Genomic DNA, 19,782 nt, shown 5'->3' on the forward strand with positions numbered 1-19,782 from the left:
CTTGCTATCCGGTCGTGCCCCTTTGCCAGCCAGAACATCTTGCCTTGTACCCCTCGTTAAGTCCAGGTGGCACCCAATTAAGCTAAGGGCTCCTCCCGAAGCCCAAAGGTGGTCACACTACTGGTGAAGCCGAGCCGAGACCAGGGTCCTTGGCATTTGTTCTGGTATTGGGTGCCGACCGTGACAAAAGAGTTACGTGTGCCATGAGCCTAAGGGCTGTGGCATACAAGGTGTTTTACAAGAACTAGCAATACAAATGCAAAGGATCATCATTTCCAGTTTCCAAGAAAGAAAAGTGGCCCAAGTGGATTGAGTTCCAAGTTATATAGGGACGAAATTTGGTTACACCTACAGTCCTTACACATTTTATTGCACACATTTTCTTTATAGGATGCACTAAAAAGTTATTATGATATCTTTATGGATAATTGTTGCCATTCATACATTTTTATTCTTTAAACACACTGGGGGTTATTTACTAAGCTCCGGAAAAAAAAACCACGACAAAACTCCCATGCCTATTTTGACCTTATTAAGTAATGAAAAAAAACCTCAAATTAATCAATTCGGAAGAAACCTAATAAAATCCAGCAAAAATCCAAATCTTCAGATTTTTTTGGACTTTTTCCTCAAATATTTTGATTTTTTCATGTTTTTGCCTGAAAACCCCTAAATTTTCAGGTTTTCGAGCGATTCTCAGCTCAAACCACAATATCTTCGAATTGAGATTGCTTCCTCTCCCATTGACTTATACAGGACCTCGACAGGTCTGAGATGGGGAATTTTTGGATTAAAAACAAACATCTTATTAGTTGCTAAACATTACTGCACCTGGTCAAAAAATGCCTATTAATCAATGTGGGAGATCGCCTCCAGTGGTGACTAATATTTCGTGCCAGATCACTATGTTGTGTAACTGGTTCTCTGAGTCTTTTCTATGTAGTATATGATAACTTTGCCACGAATATCTGACCTGCGGCCCTCCTGATCCCAAAAATCCCAAAATCCAACCAATAGCAAGAAAGATGCAGCTGCAGAGGCCACCAGTTGGCCGCCCACAGTCTAGATCAGTGATCCCCAACCAGTAGCTCGCGAGCAACATGTTGCTCTCCAACCCCTTGGATGTTGCTCTCTGTGTCCTCAAAGCAGAAGCTTATTTTTGAATTCCAGGCTTGGAAGCAAGTTTTAATTGCATAAAAACTAAGTATAGTACCAAGTAGATCCTCTTGTAGGCTGCCAGTCCACATAGGGGCTACCAAAGAGCCAATCACAGCCCTTATTTGGCACCCCAAGGGACTATTTTATGCTTGTGTTGCTCTCCAACTCTTTTTACATTTGAATGTGGCTCACGGGTAAAAAAAGGTTGGGGACCCCTGGTCTAGATTATAGTGCATTTCATAAAATTAATTTTTATTTTGAGGCAGATAGTAGAAATCTAAAACTGCCTCAAACATGTACCAGTAAAATAGTTCAAAATGAATAATTTTCTAACCCATTCAAAAGCTGCTTAGAACCTCTTCGGATGTCCCCCTTTCCCTTGATATTTGTCGGCTGAATGCATGAGCTTTAAGCAGTTTCGATGAAAAACATAATTATTCAATATACTGGCAGAAATTCAGCATCATTTGTCCTTGATTACATTTAAGAGCACCCCTGTGATCTTCCAGCTGAACAAAAGAAAAACATGTTCTGCGGAGTCATGAATTTTGATTGTGGGAAAATCTTCTGAGTTTTGGAAAAGGGTGTGAAGGGGAGGGGGGTGAGTTCATGAAAAGATTGATCCCATACTGGAAGCTGAAATGGAAAGCAATAGGCAAATGGGCTGGTGCTGTTTACTGCCCTTGAAATATCCTCTTGTTATAACTATATAAAGGTAATGTAGTTTGCACCAGGTCTAGTAACCCACATCAATCAATCAAAATTGGTTGCTATGGGTTACTAGACCTGGCTTAAGCATTCTTACATTCCCCTGCATGTCTCATTTTAGTGGCTTGAAGAAAACATCTGAGAAGCCATGCATGTAATATGTACTACTACTTTCACGCAGGCATAACGTCAGTTTCTAAAATGCATTACATATTGATCTGGGCAGAACAGGCAAAGTCTGTTCCTCTGAAACACCCACTGAAACAGCTAAAATGACATGTTTTGATGAAAGCTTTGCTCAGACTATGAAAGAGCACTGTTTCGCAACTGGGCATTTTGAAAGATCTTCTAGATGCCGATTCTTGTTAAATCCTTCAAAATTGTTGTTTCACTCACTGCATATGCCTTTAGAAGGATTATTTTGCCACCAATACGGATTTATTCAGCTTAGTTTGGATCAAGTACAAGGTACTGTTTTAATATTACAGAGAAAAAGGAAATATTTCTTTAAAAACTTTTTTTTGCTAAAAATGGGTTTCTAGATATGGAATCCTATACCTACATATATTGTTACTAAACCCCAGCAAAACAAAGTGATACATTGAGATTATATATAGATTATAAACTCTAAATTTAAAATGTAAACTTTATAGAGCAGGGACCTCCTTCCTACTATATCTCTTACCACATGGCACATAGGGGCACATTTACCTAGGGTCGAATATCGAGGGTTAATTAACCCTCGATATTCGACTGCCGAATTGACTTAGTGCAATCCGTTCGATCGACCGATTAAATCCTTCGAATCGAACGATTCAAAGGATTTAAATCCATCGATCGAATGATTATCCTTCGATCAAAAAAACCTTGTAAAGCCTATGGGGACCTTGGCCTCGGTAGGTTTTAGGTGGCAAACTAGGGGGTCGAAGTTTTTTTTAAAGAGATAGTACTTTGATTATCGAATGGTCGAATATTCGAACGATTTTAAGTTTGAATCGTTCGATTCGAAGTCAAAGGTCGTAGTCGAAGGTTGAAGTAGCCAATTCGATGGTCGAAGTAGCCAAAAAAAACATTAGAAATTAGAACTATTTTTCCTCTATTTTCCTCTATTCCTTCACTCGAGCTTAGTGAATATGCCCCATAAACTCAATATATATATATATTGATATACATATATATACCCTCATGTTGACCGTATATTTCTCCCTATCCACATAAATTGCTTATCCCAGGCAGTACTTTGTCGTGCTCCGAATGCTATTTAATAACAAATGTCGTGTTATATCCATTGTATTCTAAGACATCATGACAACCCCCAGCATTCTTGCACATTCCTTAGAAACCTCTAAAAATCTTAGGCAATATATTTTTTCCAGCATTTTGGGCTTAGACCTAACATGCACATAAACCTAAGTAAGGGTGTCTGCATTTCTAGGTGATAACCAAAAGTTCCATAGGTCCTTTCTGTGAACACACTATTAATGTCACAAGCATGTGATAGATTGTCATATATTTGTGTAGCATGGCGAGCCTGCAGTTATACTGATTGTCAGCCAATGGGTCCTCTGCAGAAACCAACCACAGTTCCCAGCATCCCCTGATAGTTACAGTCCTACAACAGGGGTCTCAAAGGCAGACAGACTCTGCACAGGATTTTCATGTTGCCTGCATGACCAACAAGTTCAAAACAAAACAATCCAAACCTGACACATATTGGATAACTGTCCCAAACTGAACTTTCACAGTGGATGTGCCTTCATAAAGCAAAAGGATTCCAGAGTTGGGCTATCCTTAGTAACAATCTCACTGCCAGCAGCCAGACATACGTAGATTGTAAGCTTTTAGGTCAGAAGGCCTCTGCCTGTCAGCCTGCCTCATTTCTGCAATACCTTTCTGAGCACAGGACTTTGTAAACATTCTGAATAAACTGGTGGTTGCTTATGAGTAGGGACACACATACCTGGACATGGTTGAGTGTGCATCCATTCATGCGTACTGTACATGTTCGTGACTCACACAATCACTAGAATAATACACATATTCTTATAAGAACACAAGGTACGTTACAAGACAGGACTGTCACCACTAGGGCTTTTCCCTCCAGCGTCTGTTAAAAAGCCTATTCCTTTAACACAGCTCTGTGTTTTTAAAGGGGTGGTTCACCTTTAAGTTCGTTTTTAGTATATATCATAGAATAGCCAGTGTTAAGCAGCTTTTCAATTTGCCTTAATTTGTTCTCAAAAAAATAAAAAACAATTGCAAATTGTCTCAGAAAATCACTCTCATAATATATATTTACTATATATATGTCTGTGTGTATATATATATATATATATATATATATATATATATATATATATATATATATATATATATATATATATATATATATATATATTCTAAAATTTACCAGATATCAGACAAGGTTGCAAATTCTGTCGGTCAAGCAGAATATTTTGCTTTCAGAAAGAGCCAGCACATTAGGATGGAACTGTTTTCTGTCAAGTTGTTGTTTCTCCTACTCAATGTAACTGAATGTGTCGCAGTGGGACTGGGTTTTTACTATTGAGTGTTGTTCTTAGATCTACCAGGCAGTTGTTATCTTGTGTTAGGGAGCTGCTATCTGATTACCTTCCCATGTTTCTGTTGTTATGCTGCTTAGGGGGGAAAGGAGGGGGGTGATATCACTCCAACTTGCAGTACATCAGTAAACATGACTGGTGGCAGCTGGGAAACTGACAATATGTCTAGCCCCATGTCAAAATTAAATTAAAGCCCCCACACATGGGCAGATAAGCTGCCAAATCGCTCTAAAGGAGCCTGTGTATGGCCACCTTAAGGTAAAGGACTGTGTATTTTGTCAGCACTATAGAAATAAATGATGATTTGCCTTTCCAGTCCATCTCACTGTTTATTGGCCCCATACCTCCCAACATTTTGGAAGTAAAAGGAGGGACAAAAAAAATGTTCGCACGTGGAACAGCGATTTTGACCACACCCCTTTCTGTGGACACATCCCCTAATTCCAATGTTCATTTTACAAAATTTGGCAGGTTACGAAAGCTTAAAAATATTTCTCCTTATCTAAACTGTTTTTTTTGTGTCTCAAAATTGTTACAAAGTATCTTATTTGCACCTGTTAGCTGTTCTAGGTTCTTTGCCAAAAGCCAATTAAGTGAGAAACTTTGTTTCTTTTTCTGGTTGTTCAGTGTAGAGAAAATAGGGACTTTCCAGTACAAACGGGGGACTGCGGGTCGAGCTGTCAAAAGAGGGACTGTCCCCTCTAAAAAAGGGACAGTTAGGAGGTGGAGTTATAGAAAAATCCTCTCCGTGAAGGGACCTTACAAGGAGTTAATCCAGTGGCACGTTGTCCCTAATATTCTGATTAATGACTGCTAATATTGTTATTACATCCTCATTGCCAAAGCTTTCCCCACTGCCCTGCGATCCCTGCTCTGGCGGCGTCTGACTTGAAGGTACAGGAGAGATCCTAGAGGCGGGGCTGTGGGCGGGGCTCCGGACAAGCCCTGGGGACAGGGGGCGGGGCCGCCTGTGACTGTCTCTGCCGCTACACATACAACTGCTGCTACTGCTGGAGCCGCTCAAACTCAACAGCCGCTTCCCCCAGGAGTTTCCCTTTCATGTCGCCGCTGCTGGCGCCTGCAAATAGCCTCATTTAGTCTGCAGCCTCCCCCTCACTCTCAACTCCCCCTCCCTCCCGTCTCCCCGCTCACTGGGCTGCTCAGTCCCAGGGACAAAAGCTAAAGAGAGGTGGGCGAAAGTTATTATGGAGGAAAGGAAGAGAAAAAAAGAGCCTTGAGTGTTTAATTGGCGCCTGGGCCAGGGGACTAATCATGAGCTGATACACTTTACTCGCCTCTTTCCTGCTGCTGCTGACGATGATGATAATGGCTTGAGCCCTACGCGGCCGAAACGTTTGACCCCGAACTCTTCTTACTGACTGGGGACTGTCAGGCTCCGGCTTAAAGTCCTAGGGCTTAAAAAGTAGCTGCTATTTCATTAGATGTGTCTGGGGAAGGCATATGCCAACTGAAGTCTCAAAGCGATTTCAACTCGATCGTCACTTCTGAATGACAAGCGCAATAACAGCTCCAGGGCCGCTTCAGTTTTCAATACCTAGTAAAAAAAAAATAAAAAAAACAATCTAGGGAAAACACTGATATACTGCGAATAAACAAAAATATACAAAAGTCAAAGTGTAACAATTACTGTAAAGAACCATTATATATATATATATATATATTCTGCAACAGTGACTGGTATAATATTATAGTCCTTGCAGCATCTTTACTAGGGCTCGTTGGTGGTAGTTGTAGTGCCTATAGGACGGAACAACTGAGTAAAGCACTAAGAATAAACTCTGGCCATTCTGTATAAACTACACCTTGTATGAATTCCCCCGGCTTAGGACTGAAGGGGAAAAGAAGAACGTTCCACTGATGTCGGGGATGACGGGAGTTGAAGTTTAGTCACTTAGCCAGGGATTTATCATTATACTGGATACATTTCCTGTTATGCATTTACATTACAATGATATATCAATACAGTGGGACCTCAATTTTACAACCCCTGATTTTAAATGTTCCCTTTATTTTTGGTCCCAACTATATATTATACACAATACATTTCCCTGATTTTACATTTCCCTGCATTTTACACCATTTTTTGGTCCCATGAAATATGTAAAATGGGGGGTTCTACTGTTATAGGAATCGATAGATATATTGACGATGAATATAATAAAGTGGTAGCTAGTTGTAGATAAATAGATGATAGCGATAGACAGAGAGAGACAGACCGTTAGCAATTTTATGTTCGTTATACAACCAGATTCCTGGGGCTATGGGAATGTTATTCAGTCCATAAACTTTATATTCATGTTTTATTCTCTTACCTTTACAACTCAGTATGCAGTACTTTGCCCTAGTCATCGCAACATATAAAAGAACATGGTGTAGAATGCGTTATATTGATGACTAACTACCTTACCCTCCTCACATTTAATATAACTGGGGATGGATAGACATATAGATGTGAGAGAGAGAGAGAGAGAGAGAGAGAGAGAGAGAGAATAGATAGCGAGAGAGATGATAGAGAGAGAGAGAGAGAGAGAGAGAGAGAGAGAGAGAGAGAGAGAGATGATAGATAGATAGATAGATAGATAGATAGATAGATAGATAGATAGATAGATAGATGATAGAAAGGGAGAGAGAGAGAAAGAGAGAGAGAGAGAGAGAGAGAGAGAGAGAGAGAGAGAATAGATAGCGAGAGAGATAGATAGATAGATAGATAGATAGATAGATAGATAGATAGATAGATAGATAGATAGATAGATAGATAGATAGATAGATAGATAATAGAAAGAGAGAATAGATAGCGCGAGAGAGATGATAGAGAGAGAGAGAGAGAGAGAGAGAGAGATAATGAGAGAGAGAGAGAGAGAGAGAGAGAGAGAGAGAGAGGATAGATAAATAGATAGAAAATTAACCCCTTCAGTGCAAGATTTCGTTTCTCCCCAGTGAAGCACCGTTTGCTCGTGGAACTGAAAATTTCGAGGGAACAATAATATATAAAATCTCCAAAATGAAGATTTTGAAAATGACAGAAATGTTGTGAGATGGGGGCAATAAGCATGTAGCTGTTATAAATTACTGTGTGTGCATTATTAATATGACTCCTAATTAAAGTAATAAATAAAATGTGTTTTGCTATTGAATAAATGTGTATAATGTGCGTGTCTATAACGTATCAATTTAAAGAGGAAATGCTAAATTTACCTGGAGCGGCGCTATGCAATGTGCATACTCTATCCTGTAATTGCAGCGTTATAGTGAGAAATACACACACACATATACATATCTAATGCAATTCAGTTATGATATCCATGATTCTGCCCCCCATTAAATGTTCAAAGTCTACAGCAAGAACAATGCTTCAGGGTAATGGTCTATTACAGATGAATTAATTGTTAGATACAACGAGATAATAGTAAGACATGAGTCTGTTTGTTGCATAGAATGATTATGTAACAATTATGGGATATAATAATTGTGGGATAATTACAGAATGCATTAATCATGTGAAAACAGCAATTATTTTGCAGACTGTTTTGAGATAGGAGAGACTTTTTCTATGTAAGGAGCAAGGGCTGTGCAGTTGGTAGGAGTCTCTGCGGGATGGGGTGTGCTTGGGATATCACTCAGGGATTAGTGCAATTATATTCATTTTATGCTTCACTTGTTGGATGATAGTGTACAAACAGCAGTGTGGGAATGGCCTGAAGAACTGCAGATCTACACAATATGTGTGTGTGTGTGTGTGTTGTAGTTTCAATCTGCTATAACGCTCAATTTATTTAGAGAGAATCTATTTGCAGAGATAAGCTTTAAATGGTTTGTTAACCTTAAAAAAAATGCCTAGTAAACATTTTAATTTGTAAATACAACAAGCAAGTGGTTGTTCGTTCCTTTGTGGTGTCTGCACTGTGGGTTGTGACTCTAGCAGCAATGTAGCAGAAGAAAGTTTACTAACAGACCTATCATGGCTGGAGCAAAGCAGATTTTTGCTTCATTGTTGTAAAAAAGGGACAGAACATTATTTTTGTGTGCCTGTAATTATAGAGACGTAAAGATATTCTGCATCCTTTCTTTATCCAAGTTTTTTTTTTTTAGGATGGCCAATGATACCTTTAAAGAGGTTGTTCACCTTCCAAGCACTTTTTTCAGACCAATTGTTTTCAGATTGTTCCCCAGAAATAAACTTTTTTTTTTTTTTTTTTTTTACTATTTTTCCAAAATCTAAGTTTAAAGTTGACTGTCCCTGTCTCTGGTATTTCAGTCTGGCAGCTCAGTAATTCAGGTGCAGACTCTGAACTGTTACAATTTTACTACAATTAGTTGCTACATTAGTTGATACCTTTCTCAGCAGCATCTCTGGAGTATTAGCAACTATTGTATCAATTCTAACAGCTGCCTGTAATGAAACCCAGAGATTCTGCTCAGCAGGGACAAAGATCAGAAATGTATAAACTAAATGTATCAATTTAGAACAGTTGGGGGGTCGGCGACCCCCGCCAGAGCTACTTTAGAAAGTGAAAAACGACACTTTACACTTCAATATTAATATTATATATATATATATTATCACAAATAGAAACTAGAAAGTCGTTTTCCAAAGAAAAAGGCAGATGACTAAAAAACAAACAAACTATAAATAATAAAATAAATAAAGAAGACCAATTGAAAGGTTGCTTAAAATACTAAAATGCCCCTTTAAGACTAGAAAGGGAAAAAAAATGGGTTATATGAGCTTCCTCTTCATACAATCAGACTTAATTACCCAAGTGACTTTTTCAGTTTTCTTGTGATTACAGCCCTACAGGTATCAGTAATAACAGAGCACAGTTTGCAGTCTGTGTAATTAACTCCCTGTGTAACAAAAACAATTGCAGAAATCAGTGCCATAAAGAGAAGCGCTCCAGCCAATCAGAGGAGGCTTCAGCAAGCGTCACTATGCTCGGGCGCTTCCCGTTGGCTGTCGGAGAAAGCTCCTTTCTGAAGAGGAAAGAAAAAAAAAAAAGTTGATTGGGTTTCGCTGGAAGGGAATAGACTGAGCAGTTAGTTGGCTGTGCGGCAGAACAGAGAGAGTCGTTGGTAGGGACGGCTCTTGCGGCTCCCCTTTACTCATCACAATGTCTTCTCCCAGAAAGATCAAAGAGGATTTAAGTTCTGATGAAGAGGGACAAGTGCACCCCACGCTCTCCCCTTCTGAGGATCACAAGATCAAGATCTCCAGACTGCCTTTCAGCGTGGAAGCGCTCATGGCTGATAAGAGGGTTCCTAAGGAGACTCCCCTCTTACGTGCAGTGGACTCGTCTCCAGCCAGTAGCACCCCCAGCAGTCACCTTAATATGGGGATCAGGGACAGCCCAAGTCCCCCTGGGCTCACAAAAACCTTTGAAACCTCATCGGTGAAATCAGAAAACTCTGAAGATGGCACCAGCTGGTCCAAAGACGGGGGCTGCTATTCCCCTCCACCAAGTAAGTCTTGATACCCCCCGACAAATGGCATGGAGGCGGTCACTTATGTGATCTATTATAATAAGTCTGCGGTTCAGCTATAATAAACTGTCGCCGATCGCGACTGCGACCAGTCTGAGGTCTGCGCTGCGCCCTGCAGGCTGATTTACTCCAGCGCGCACAACTCGGATTTTTGTGCGTTAAAAGTTTCCTGCTGCTGATTTTCCCATAGTTTTTTACTTATTTGGTTGCAGCCAGCGCCAGATGTATATTCAACTCGATATACATAGATATATATATACTAGTGTTGAGGCAACGTATAGCTGTTAAGTTAGGATCTTCAAATGTCACTCCTGCATCTTCAAGTTTTTGATTTATTAAAGATGTTGTTCACCTTTGAGTCAACTTTTAGTATGATGTAGAGAGGGATATCTTGAGACAATTTGCAATTGGTTTTCATTTTTTTGTGGTTTTTGATGTATTTAGCTTTTTATTCGGCGGCCTTCTAGTTTGCAGTTTCAGCCATCTGGTTGCTAGGGTCCAAATTACCCTAGAAACCATGCACTGATTTGAATGAGAGACTGGGATATGGATAGGAGAGGCCTAAATAGAAAGATAAGTAATAAAAAGTAGCAGTAACAATAAACAAGTAGCCTTGCAGAGCATTTGTTTTTGTTTTTTTAGATGGGGTCAGTGACCCCTCCCTATTAGAGAGCTGGAAAAGTCATATAATTAAAAATCTCCTGCATCTTAACGTTTTTGATTTATTAAAGGGGTTGTTCACCTTTGAGTCAACTTTTAGTATGATGTAGAGATTTGCAATTGGTTTTCATTTTTTATTATTTGTGATTTTTTGAGGTATTTAGCTTTTTATTCAGCAGCTCTCTAGTTTGCAATCTCAGCAATCTGGTTGCCAGGGTCCTAATTACCCTAGAAACCATGCATTGATTTGAATGGGAGACTGGAATATGAATAGGAGAGGCATAAATAGAAAGATAAGTAATAAAAAGTAGCAATAACAATATAAAGAAGTAGCCTTGCAGAGCATTTGTTTTTTTAGATAGGGTCAGTGACCCCCATCAGACAGCTGGAAAGAGTGAGTGGTAAAAAGTAGTATTAATAACAAATCTATAGCCTTACGGAGCATTTGATGTTTAGATGGTGTCAGTGATCCCCTTTTGAAAGCTGGAATAAATCAGAAGAAAAAGTCATATAATTAAAAATCTATGAAAAATAAAAAATGAAGACCAATTGAAAAGTTGCTTAGAACTGGCCATTCTATAACACACCAAATTTAGCTTAAAGGTGTGTGTGTGTTTACATGCAGAACATGGTTGTCTGTCTGTATTTCCTTTATTGATTGGTTACAAATTCTTCATTGCTATACCTTTCCTGTGATTTTGGCCACTTATCCCGACACTGATTTTTGACTTCACCCCAATGTTCAGTGGCATCTGTTTTGCCCCCCCTCTGTGCCCTGATCCCTAGGGACTATATACTCCTGATACACTGCTACACGGTGTGCTTGGCCTGTGCAATCTTGTTTTTGGGATATGATGAATCTGGGCAGAGGTGCCTGACTCATGGCTGAGCAACTAAGTGCAACGAATGAGCTGACTTGCTCTTCCAGACAATTTCTGCTTTGTGTAGTATATCATTCCCTCTTCAAAGGAAGCAGACGGTCTTTATCGATTCTGTTTTTTTTATCCGAGCGTAAACATTTCTCTTGAGCTTTTACACTAGAGCGATAACATTGGTGTGAGTACAGTACTGCAGCAGATGAGTATCATGGGATCCGGATGTTTGTGGTGGAGCTTCGTGCGCTTTTCAGTTTGGGCACAATAGCGCACCAATGACTCCAAATCATCTCTGCGCGATATCGCGTAATGACAGATATACTGCGTGTAGTGTCTGGTCAGGCCATAGGGCTGAAAAATGAATGGTTTGTCTGGCTATAAATGTGTGTGCCTCACTATCAGTGTCCGGTTGTTGCTTGCAGCCTGCCAATTCTCCTAATAGGCACCAATGACCTTTACTATGCAAGTTGTGTGAATAAACCTGAAGCTATATACAGTGGCTGTATTTTTTTTTTACATAAACATATACAGTAAGGAACTAGGCACAAATGACCTTTACTACACAGGTTATGTGAATAAACCTGAAGCTGTATATAAGTGATGATCCTAAGGAATGACTTTCATTGGCAACCCCTAAAACTTTCCCAGCCTTAACATTTGCATTCCTATATCTTTATGACTATTAAAAAAAACACTCTTTCTATCCGTTTTCGATTTCCAATTTGACCAACCAAAAATAAACACTTAAAACCCTCTTACAGAATAAAATCATTCTTTTTTCTCATAAACATATACAATAAGCAATGTTATATATGGGGGGGGGGGTGTGATTTAAACTGCTCAATCAAGACCCTGTGTGTGTATATCAGATATGTAGAGAGTGCAAGAGAGAGAGAAAGAGATGAGTAAATGCAGCATCTTGGAATTTACAGGTTGTGATTAACTGCATGCGTTCCCAGCATGACTTGACAGGTTTGTAGTCACAATGATGACGTGAAAGGGTTAAAAGATGTAGGGGAGAGCTGGAGATTTCGCTGCTGTGGGAAGATTAAAAGAAAGCCTTGTCTGTATGCCCTTTCCCACACACCTGTAGCATCTAAGCTGTCTAACAACAGAGTACTTTCCCTGACCTGGCTGCACTTTGATGCTCCCCAATTGGGAGATATATAGACAGCTATAGCTCTGCCGCGTGCTTACTTGCATTCCTCTTATTGGGTGTTTATTGCTTTCCAACTAAGCTCTTGTTTCATTTCTCTGTCTAGAGTGTTCAATTCTGTATAGGTCCTGTAGACTGGGCTGGTGTTTTATAAACGTCCTCTCATTAATACTATCTGTCTGTCTGTGTGTCATCTATATACCTCTACAGCTTTCTAACGTTTATCCACATATCTAAATAACCATCTGCTAATGCCTATCTATTTAGAAATATTAAAAGGCAATCTTCTAAAACTGCGAGATCCTGAAAGCTTGAATTTGCAATATGAATGTATATTTAGCAATAAAAATGCATAATATTAATTCCACTTTTGCTTTGTTTTTTCAAATATATATAAATATTTTTTATTTTCCTCTCCTAACATATTCAATCTGTACTAATAATAAGAAAAATAATCTATCATCTGTCTATCTGTCTACCTGTCTCATCTCTCTGTCTATCAAATCTTTCCATCATTTTCATAACCCCCTGCCCCACATTTTGGGTATGGATAACAACATCCAATTCAACACACATTCCCATTTCGTGATCAGGAACCCTGTTCTTACCCAGCAGACACGTATTATTTAGCTTGCACACAACGAATCATTGTAAAAACATTAAACTGCATTTCACTAGCAACAAAGATTAAAAAGGCAAACTAATCTAATTAACGGAATTAAAATATAAGATTGTTAACTGAAACAATTTCAATGCACTTAAGTCACCCAAGAATGTAATGTAAAATTATAAATTTTCACAAAGAACATCTGACGGTTAGAAAATAATTCTTTTTAGTGGATTGAACTGGGAGCAAAAGACGATTTTGTATTTTTTTTTAAATAAGAATCAAATACAATTTCTGTCTCAAATTAATTTTGCGAAATTAGGTTTGAGCTTTAAAATAGAAAAGAAATCCTACGTGCTGTAATCATAATAATTACATGAGAATGTATGCAAAAAAAAAAGGTAATTAAGGAATTTATTTACAGCAGAACAGTTTATTTTCCAAACATGATTATTCTTTTTTTCCCGAGGGAATTCGTGCCTAAATGCTAAAATACATTATGTCCCATGGCAATTAAATCACCAATGGTACAAAAAAAAAAAAAACTAGTATAAAAATAGCATCACAGTGTGTGATGGTATCTTCAAAAGCAAAAAATACAAAATTCTTGATTCCACACTCAGGGTTTCCAAGACATCTTTAACAGTTTCAATAACCCTAAATGACACTAAACCAAATATTCATTGCTTACAGCAAACATTACCATTCCATATCCATTTTGATATGATGAAATCTTTAGAAACACAATCTACATATTTAGGCACCTACAGATATGAATAAATATAACGAAATATATTCATTTTTTATTGGAAAACCCTACCAGACATGCTCTATATTCCATTTATGTCAATATCTCAGAACTCCTGTTTCAGCCTTTTTACAGTACATACATATCACATATGTATTCATCAACACCAGTCTTTTTTGGACACATTTGAATATGAGTAGTGTAATATCACAATATATTGGTGGCCCTGCAATCATTTTAATTTAAAAAAAATCCCCAGGTATATTGCTTCTCGTTTAAAAAATGAACAAGCTTGTCTGATTTATCCAACCAATAAAAAGGCCCTAGCCATACGTTATTGGATTGTTAAGGATTTAGAAATCGTCTGAAGATGTTTATTTGATTGATGTATCCAGGCATCATGATAAAACTGCATGAGACACACAGACTAAATCGGGGTGTAGCAGATTGTATCATCTTTATAGGACAAACTACAATGAGAACAATTGCATCTTGTTATTGTACAAATGATACATGGTTTATACAAGGTAGTTTTAAACATTTCTGATTGTAGCAGTTACTGCTTGGCTGGCAATATAAATCTTTATGATGTTTATTTGAGATTAAATTATACTAGTGCACCACTAAGAAACAACTGCCTTATTAATATCAGCCAGTCATCTATATTATAGTATAGTTACTGAATTGCAACATTTAACTTCATGTATTGTAATATAGCTTTCTATACAGAGAGTTTGTCAATCCCTCTGTACCACATAAAATACCATACACTTTGTATTGTATGTAGTACAGTTTCAGATGCTAAAGTACAGTTGGCTCATTGTACTGATCTTTGGTATAACAACTATAGTATAGTACAGAGGACTCACATTTGGTGTCAAAATTATACAGCAGGCAAGAAAGATTCATGGTAAAAAGAGTTCTAGGTGCAGAGGTTTGATTCTCCTCTATTTTTCCTTTACTAAGGAAAGCAGGGGGCATAATATTGACTCCAGCACAGAGGGGCTACACTATTTTAGGTTTCACTAACTACACTGCTGAAACTGTACTGCAGCACAGAGGGCTGACAATCATTTATCGCTTATTTTAAAACAGAAGACATTACTGATATGAACCTGGGTTTCTGATATTTAACAGAATGAAGAGCTGACTGGTATTTCAAGTATAATTACCTATTCTAAAGGGCACAGGTCTCTGAATTGTATTAGAGCAAGTTATTCCCAGGATCCATGTTTCATGTTGTATAGTAAATGCAGAATCAGGCCTTAATACTTTTTATAGTCCATGGAAAGAATTGCATCACTTGTATATCACCTGAAAGTGTGGCTAGGCAGTAATTATGGACTATGACTTATAGAAATTCTCAGCGTAGGTGACAAGAATAACCCACATAGCGGGATAACACTTTTACAAATATGTGTAAATATTGCCATAATATCACCATGAGAAGCCAGAACTGCAGAATTTGCATGCACACCAATTCTCAAACTCATTCAGACCACTGCTTTAACCCTCCTTAATAAAGGCCACTGTTTACAACCCATTGACTGGGGAAGGTAAGCTCACCTACAACAATGCAATAGAATTATGGAATTATAAATATAATTTCATAATTATATATAAATATAATATATACATATATAATTCAATATAATATATAAATACCTATATTATATAAATATAATATAGGTTATGGAATATTCAGCCAAAGATTACATAAATCTATATAACATATGTATGCTTATATTATTGCCTTCCTCTGTGTACTTTACTGCTACCAGAGTTATTTTAATGTGCTGGAACTGAAATTGGATATGTGACCTGCCAAGTATCTATAATTTAGAATAATTACTGGACTATCGTTAGTATAACCCAGGAACAGTCAGCCCTTCATAACTGTAGTATAATTACTGAAGCTCAGTAACAGTCGGCCCCTCTACATTGTAGTATATTTACTGTAACTCCAGACTAACCAGCCCCTCTGTTCTGTAATATAGTTACTGTAACTCAAAAGCTTATTCTGATCTCTTTACTGTAATATAGTTAGGGTGAACCTAGACAGAAGGCCTAGTGACTGCTTCGTTGAGATCTGAAATGGTGTCAGTTTCATATATTTGTATAAAAGGAATAATGTTTTTAAAGATATGGAGTATGATGGTTGGCAGGCTACTTCTAGCTGTTGAAGAGGCCTATACTGTGATATTCATGTCAATCAACCTTCTGTACTGTGGTATAGTTAGTGATTGTCAGGATCCATCGACGCCTGATGATGAATATGTAGTGATAGCCAGGATGAATCAGCTATTTGTACTGTAGTATATTTAAATATGCCTACGACCAATCAAGCTTGTGTTCAGGTATTTACACATATTTCTGACTGTATAATTTTAAAATTCTGCACTCTCTTTTTTAGGACACCTGAGCCCATCTACCTGCCCTTTGAGGAAGCACAAAACCAACAGAAAGCCCAGGACTCCCTTTACCACCTCCCAGTTACTGGCCCTGGAGCGCAAGTTCCGCCAGAAGCAATATCTCTCCATAGCAGAAAGAGCAGAATTCTCCAGCTCCCTCAACCTCACAGAGACACAGGTTAAAATATGGTTCCAGAACAGAAGAGCCAAAGCCAAAAGACTTCAGGAAGCAGAAATAGAAAAGCTGAAAATGGCAGCAAAGCCCATACTACCTCCTGGCTTTAGTATACCTTTCCCTATCAACTCTCCTATTCAGGCTGCATCACTGTATGGATCATCTTATCAATTTCACAGGCCGGTCCTACAAATGCCACCCATGGGACTTTATGCTACACCTGTTGGATATAGCATGTATCACTTATCCTGAGGAGGTTGACATGACAGAGCAAAGGAAAAGAGTACTGGGATCATGTCCATAGACTCAAAGCATCTCAAGATCGACCATCATGTTTAGAGAATAGGAGAGCCCAGCCTCTCTTTTGCAGGGTGCCCTCTGGATCAAACTGCACCCTTCCTCCAAATACCTTAATTTCAGCAGTTGTGCAACTGCAAAAGACTGCATTGAACAGGTACCAAAAATCACAGAGAAAGCCAAGTATTGGTGGATTGCTTCTCATCCCTCAGCTTTACCTTTAGTGACCATGTTCGGGCCTAGTATTACTTATCAGCCTGTGCTGAAATGTGTGAGCTTTTGTACAGGACTCACAGTCATTACTGCCTTTTTATGAAGGCAAAATAAACCAAAAGACCTTCTAGAAACACTTGAAAAAATGTAAATAGAAATCACAAGAAATAACAATTGAAGGGGTTTAGGGTTTTGCACTTAGAGGTTGTTGATCAGTTAGGTGCAGTAACTGGATTATCAAGGCGGCCAATTCTGGTTCATATTTTAAACAAGTAACAAGTATCAAGATGTTCACTGTGAAGCATAGAGATCTAGTAAGCATAAAGGGGTATCTAAAGAGAAAGCAGACCCTGTTACTGATGAGGGGCTCAGAAGGAGGTGTAGGGGGCCCAGTAGAGTGATGGCAGTTCCTCTATATGTTTATGAAAAATGTAGGGAACCCTTAATAAATTTTACTGCGGGACCAGTAACCACTGCATCCAGACATGTATATTTTTATAGGCACCTGTCTACTAGTTATTCTTGGGTTTTCAGATGTGACCTGTTTTCATAAGGATTGCCATAGGATTCAAATATTCTAAAGGCCTATTTTCTGTCTTAAAAATGCTATTGCAACTCGGATAGGCCTGGTATAATGCTGTGCTATAGAAATGCCGTGTGGCAGGGTTACACTTGAAATACAACACAGAGCATGTGCTCCTTGGTTCCTGGCATCACAGGGACCCCTTAAGGGGAACCATGTTGATTAAAGCACAAATTACATAGCATTTTGCTTAAAATGTGTTTGTTATTTTAAGTACATATTTCAGGAATGTCCAAACTGCCTCTTTTAGCTGCAATTCCCAGCTCTCCACTAACAGCAAACGACTGGAGTGTTTCAGGCTGGACAATCCTGAATAAAATTATTTGTTCCCCTTTGATTTTTGGGTTCCTAGACTTGTATATCAGCTCTTGTCACTGACCAAATGTCATACAGTTTTACCAAGTAAATTTCTAAATATATAATGTGTGCGGTTTTAATACTTTTTCATTAAATCTAGTTTGGGGAAGGGGAGGGGGGGTCCTATTTTATATAGATGAATAGTGCCCATTTTAAGAGGAAAATCCTTTTTGGTGTTTTACTGTGATGTAGAAGCAGCATTTGTTTATCATATTACATTGCTGTTTTTCAGCCATGACCCAACTGATGGAACTTGCTCTGGTGGGGATCAAGCTACCCTTAATACAATTAGTATAGGCTGCATGTAAACTATCACATAATGCTCAATATTACCTATATATACCCAATATTATGGGTAAACTGCCTGAGGAAATAGGGGTGAGTTGTGTTTACAGGCAGAGCACTTAGCACTCATAATGAGCCCCATTTACATTAGCTGAAACTTATATTTTAACACAGCCAAACTACATTCTTTTATAGGTCAAGGAAGGTAGTAGACAAGCCACCAGGTAAAAATGGTCTTTAGAGCTGCACTCCAAATTCTCTTTTCTTTATAATGCCCAGAGCTGGTTCCTGACATTGTTCTGCCCACCAGATCAAGCTACACCAGGCAGGGTCATTTTAGGTAACAAAATAGTGGCTATTACTGCTCTGTCTCCAGCAAGGACTTTTTTTCCAGGTCAGTTGCTGTAATATTTCCAAACAAACCCGCAAGTCTAAAAGAGTGACTTTTAGCAATCCTTCACCATCTAGATCACCGTTTTATCTCTTTTTTTCTATTAAATAGTTCGCCCAAGTCAAGGAAGGTTTGAAAGATTTGTCCTATTTACATTTTTTCATTCTATTTGTTTTATTTAAAAAATAAAATAAAAAATAAGGTAACTGTCATTTTCAAAGTTAAGAACGGAATATTATTTTCTGCTGTGGTGGATTGTGGCCAAACTGATTGGTCATTTATGAAGTCTGTGTTGTTAAATATGATGTTATTGTAAATGATTGTCTGAGATGATATCCTATTATGCAATGGGTGTACAGAGGTCCCAGGGATGGGAAATATATAGTCTGGAAAGCTTATTCAACAGGATGTGTGTAATGCAAACTAACTGGAAACTCAAGTGCCTCAGAGTTACATTTTTTTAAAAGCATAAAACAACAAAGCCGATGTTAAACACTTTTTTTGTGTGTGTAAGAAATGAATTTATTCTCTTGATGTCCACCATAGTTTTACTGCTGAGATCTGAACCACTTAAAGGCCCTATCCATTCCTTCTGTAATTACCGTCCCTTTGAAAGGGAAGCCTTGTAAAATGCTATATATTTTATTGAAGAGTTATAATTTCATATATCTCTTATTTGTAATTAAATTAAAAGCCATGTTACAGTTGTAACTTTGCCTTTGTTTTGTTTTTTTTTCTTTCTTTCACATTTATTTATAGGGTGGCCAAAGATAAGAAATGATTTGAATGAGCAACTGAATATTATGATTGCAGCTGTAATGTTACTATGAGTTCTATGTGTCTCAAGATGCCTGTTTTACTGGGACCACCAATCTGAAATATATATATATATATATATATATATATATATATATATATATATATATATATATATATATACAGTTCAGATTGGTGGTCCCAGTAACTATATATATATATATATATATATATATATATATATATATATTTTTTTTTTTTTTTCCCCCAAGGCTACTGCACACACTTATAGTTCAGCCACATACACTTTTTCTCCCAGAA

The 19,782-nt window shown here is 38.0% G+C and overlaps 1 protein-coding gene across 1 annotated transcript; it reads left to right on the forward strand.

Annotated features, from left to right (window-relative positions):
• Positions 1–9,467: 9,467 nt before the first annotated feature.
• Positions 9,468–19,416, forward strand: msx2.S (msh homeobox 2 S homeolog). The gene is made up of 2 exons (XM_018256138.2): positions 9,468–9,926; positions 16,407–19,416. The coding sequence occupies exons 1-2, from the start codon at positions 9,578–9,580 to the stop codon at positions 16,829–16,831; spliced, it is 774 nt and encodes a 257-aa protein (XP_018111627.1). The 5' UTR covers positions 9,468–9,577; the 3' UTR covers positions 16,832–19,416.
• Positions 19,417–19,782: the final 366 nt, after the last annotated feature.

The sequence above is a fragment of the Xenopus laevis genome, chromosome 3S (genome assembly GCF_017654675.1).
Source record: "Xenopus laevis strain J_2021 chromosome 3S, Xenopus_laevis_v10.1, whole genome shotgun sequence".
Taxonomy (NCBI): Eukaryota; Metazoa; Chordata; class Amphibia; order Anura; family Pipidae; genus Xenopus; species Xenopus laevis.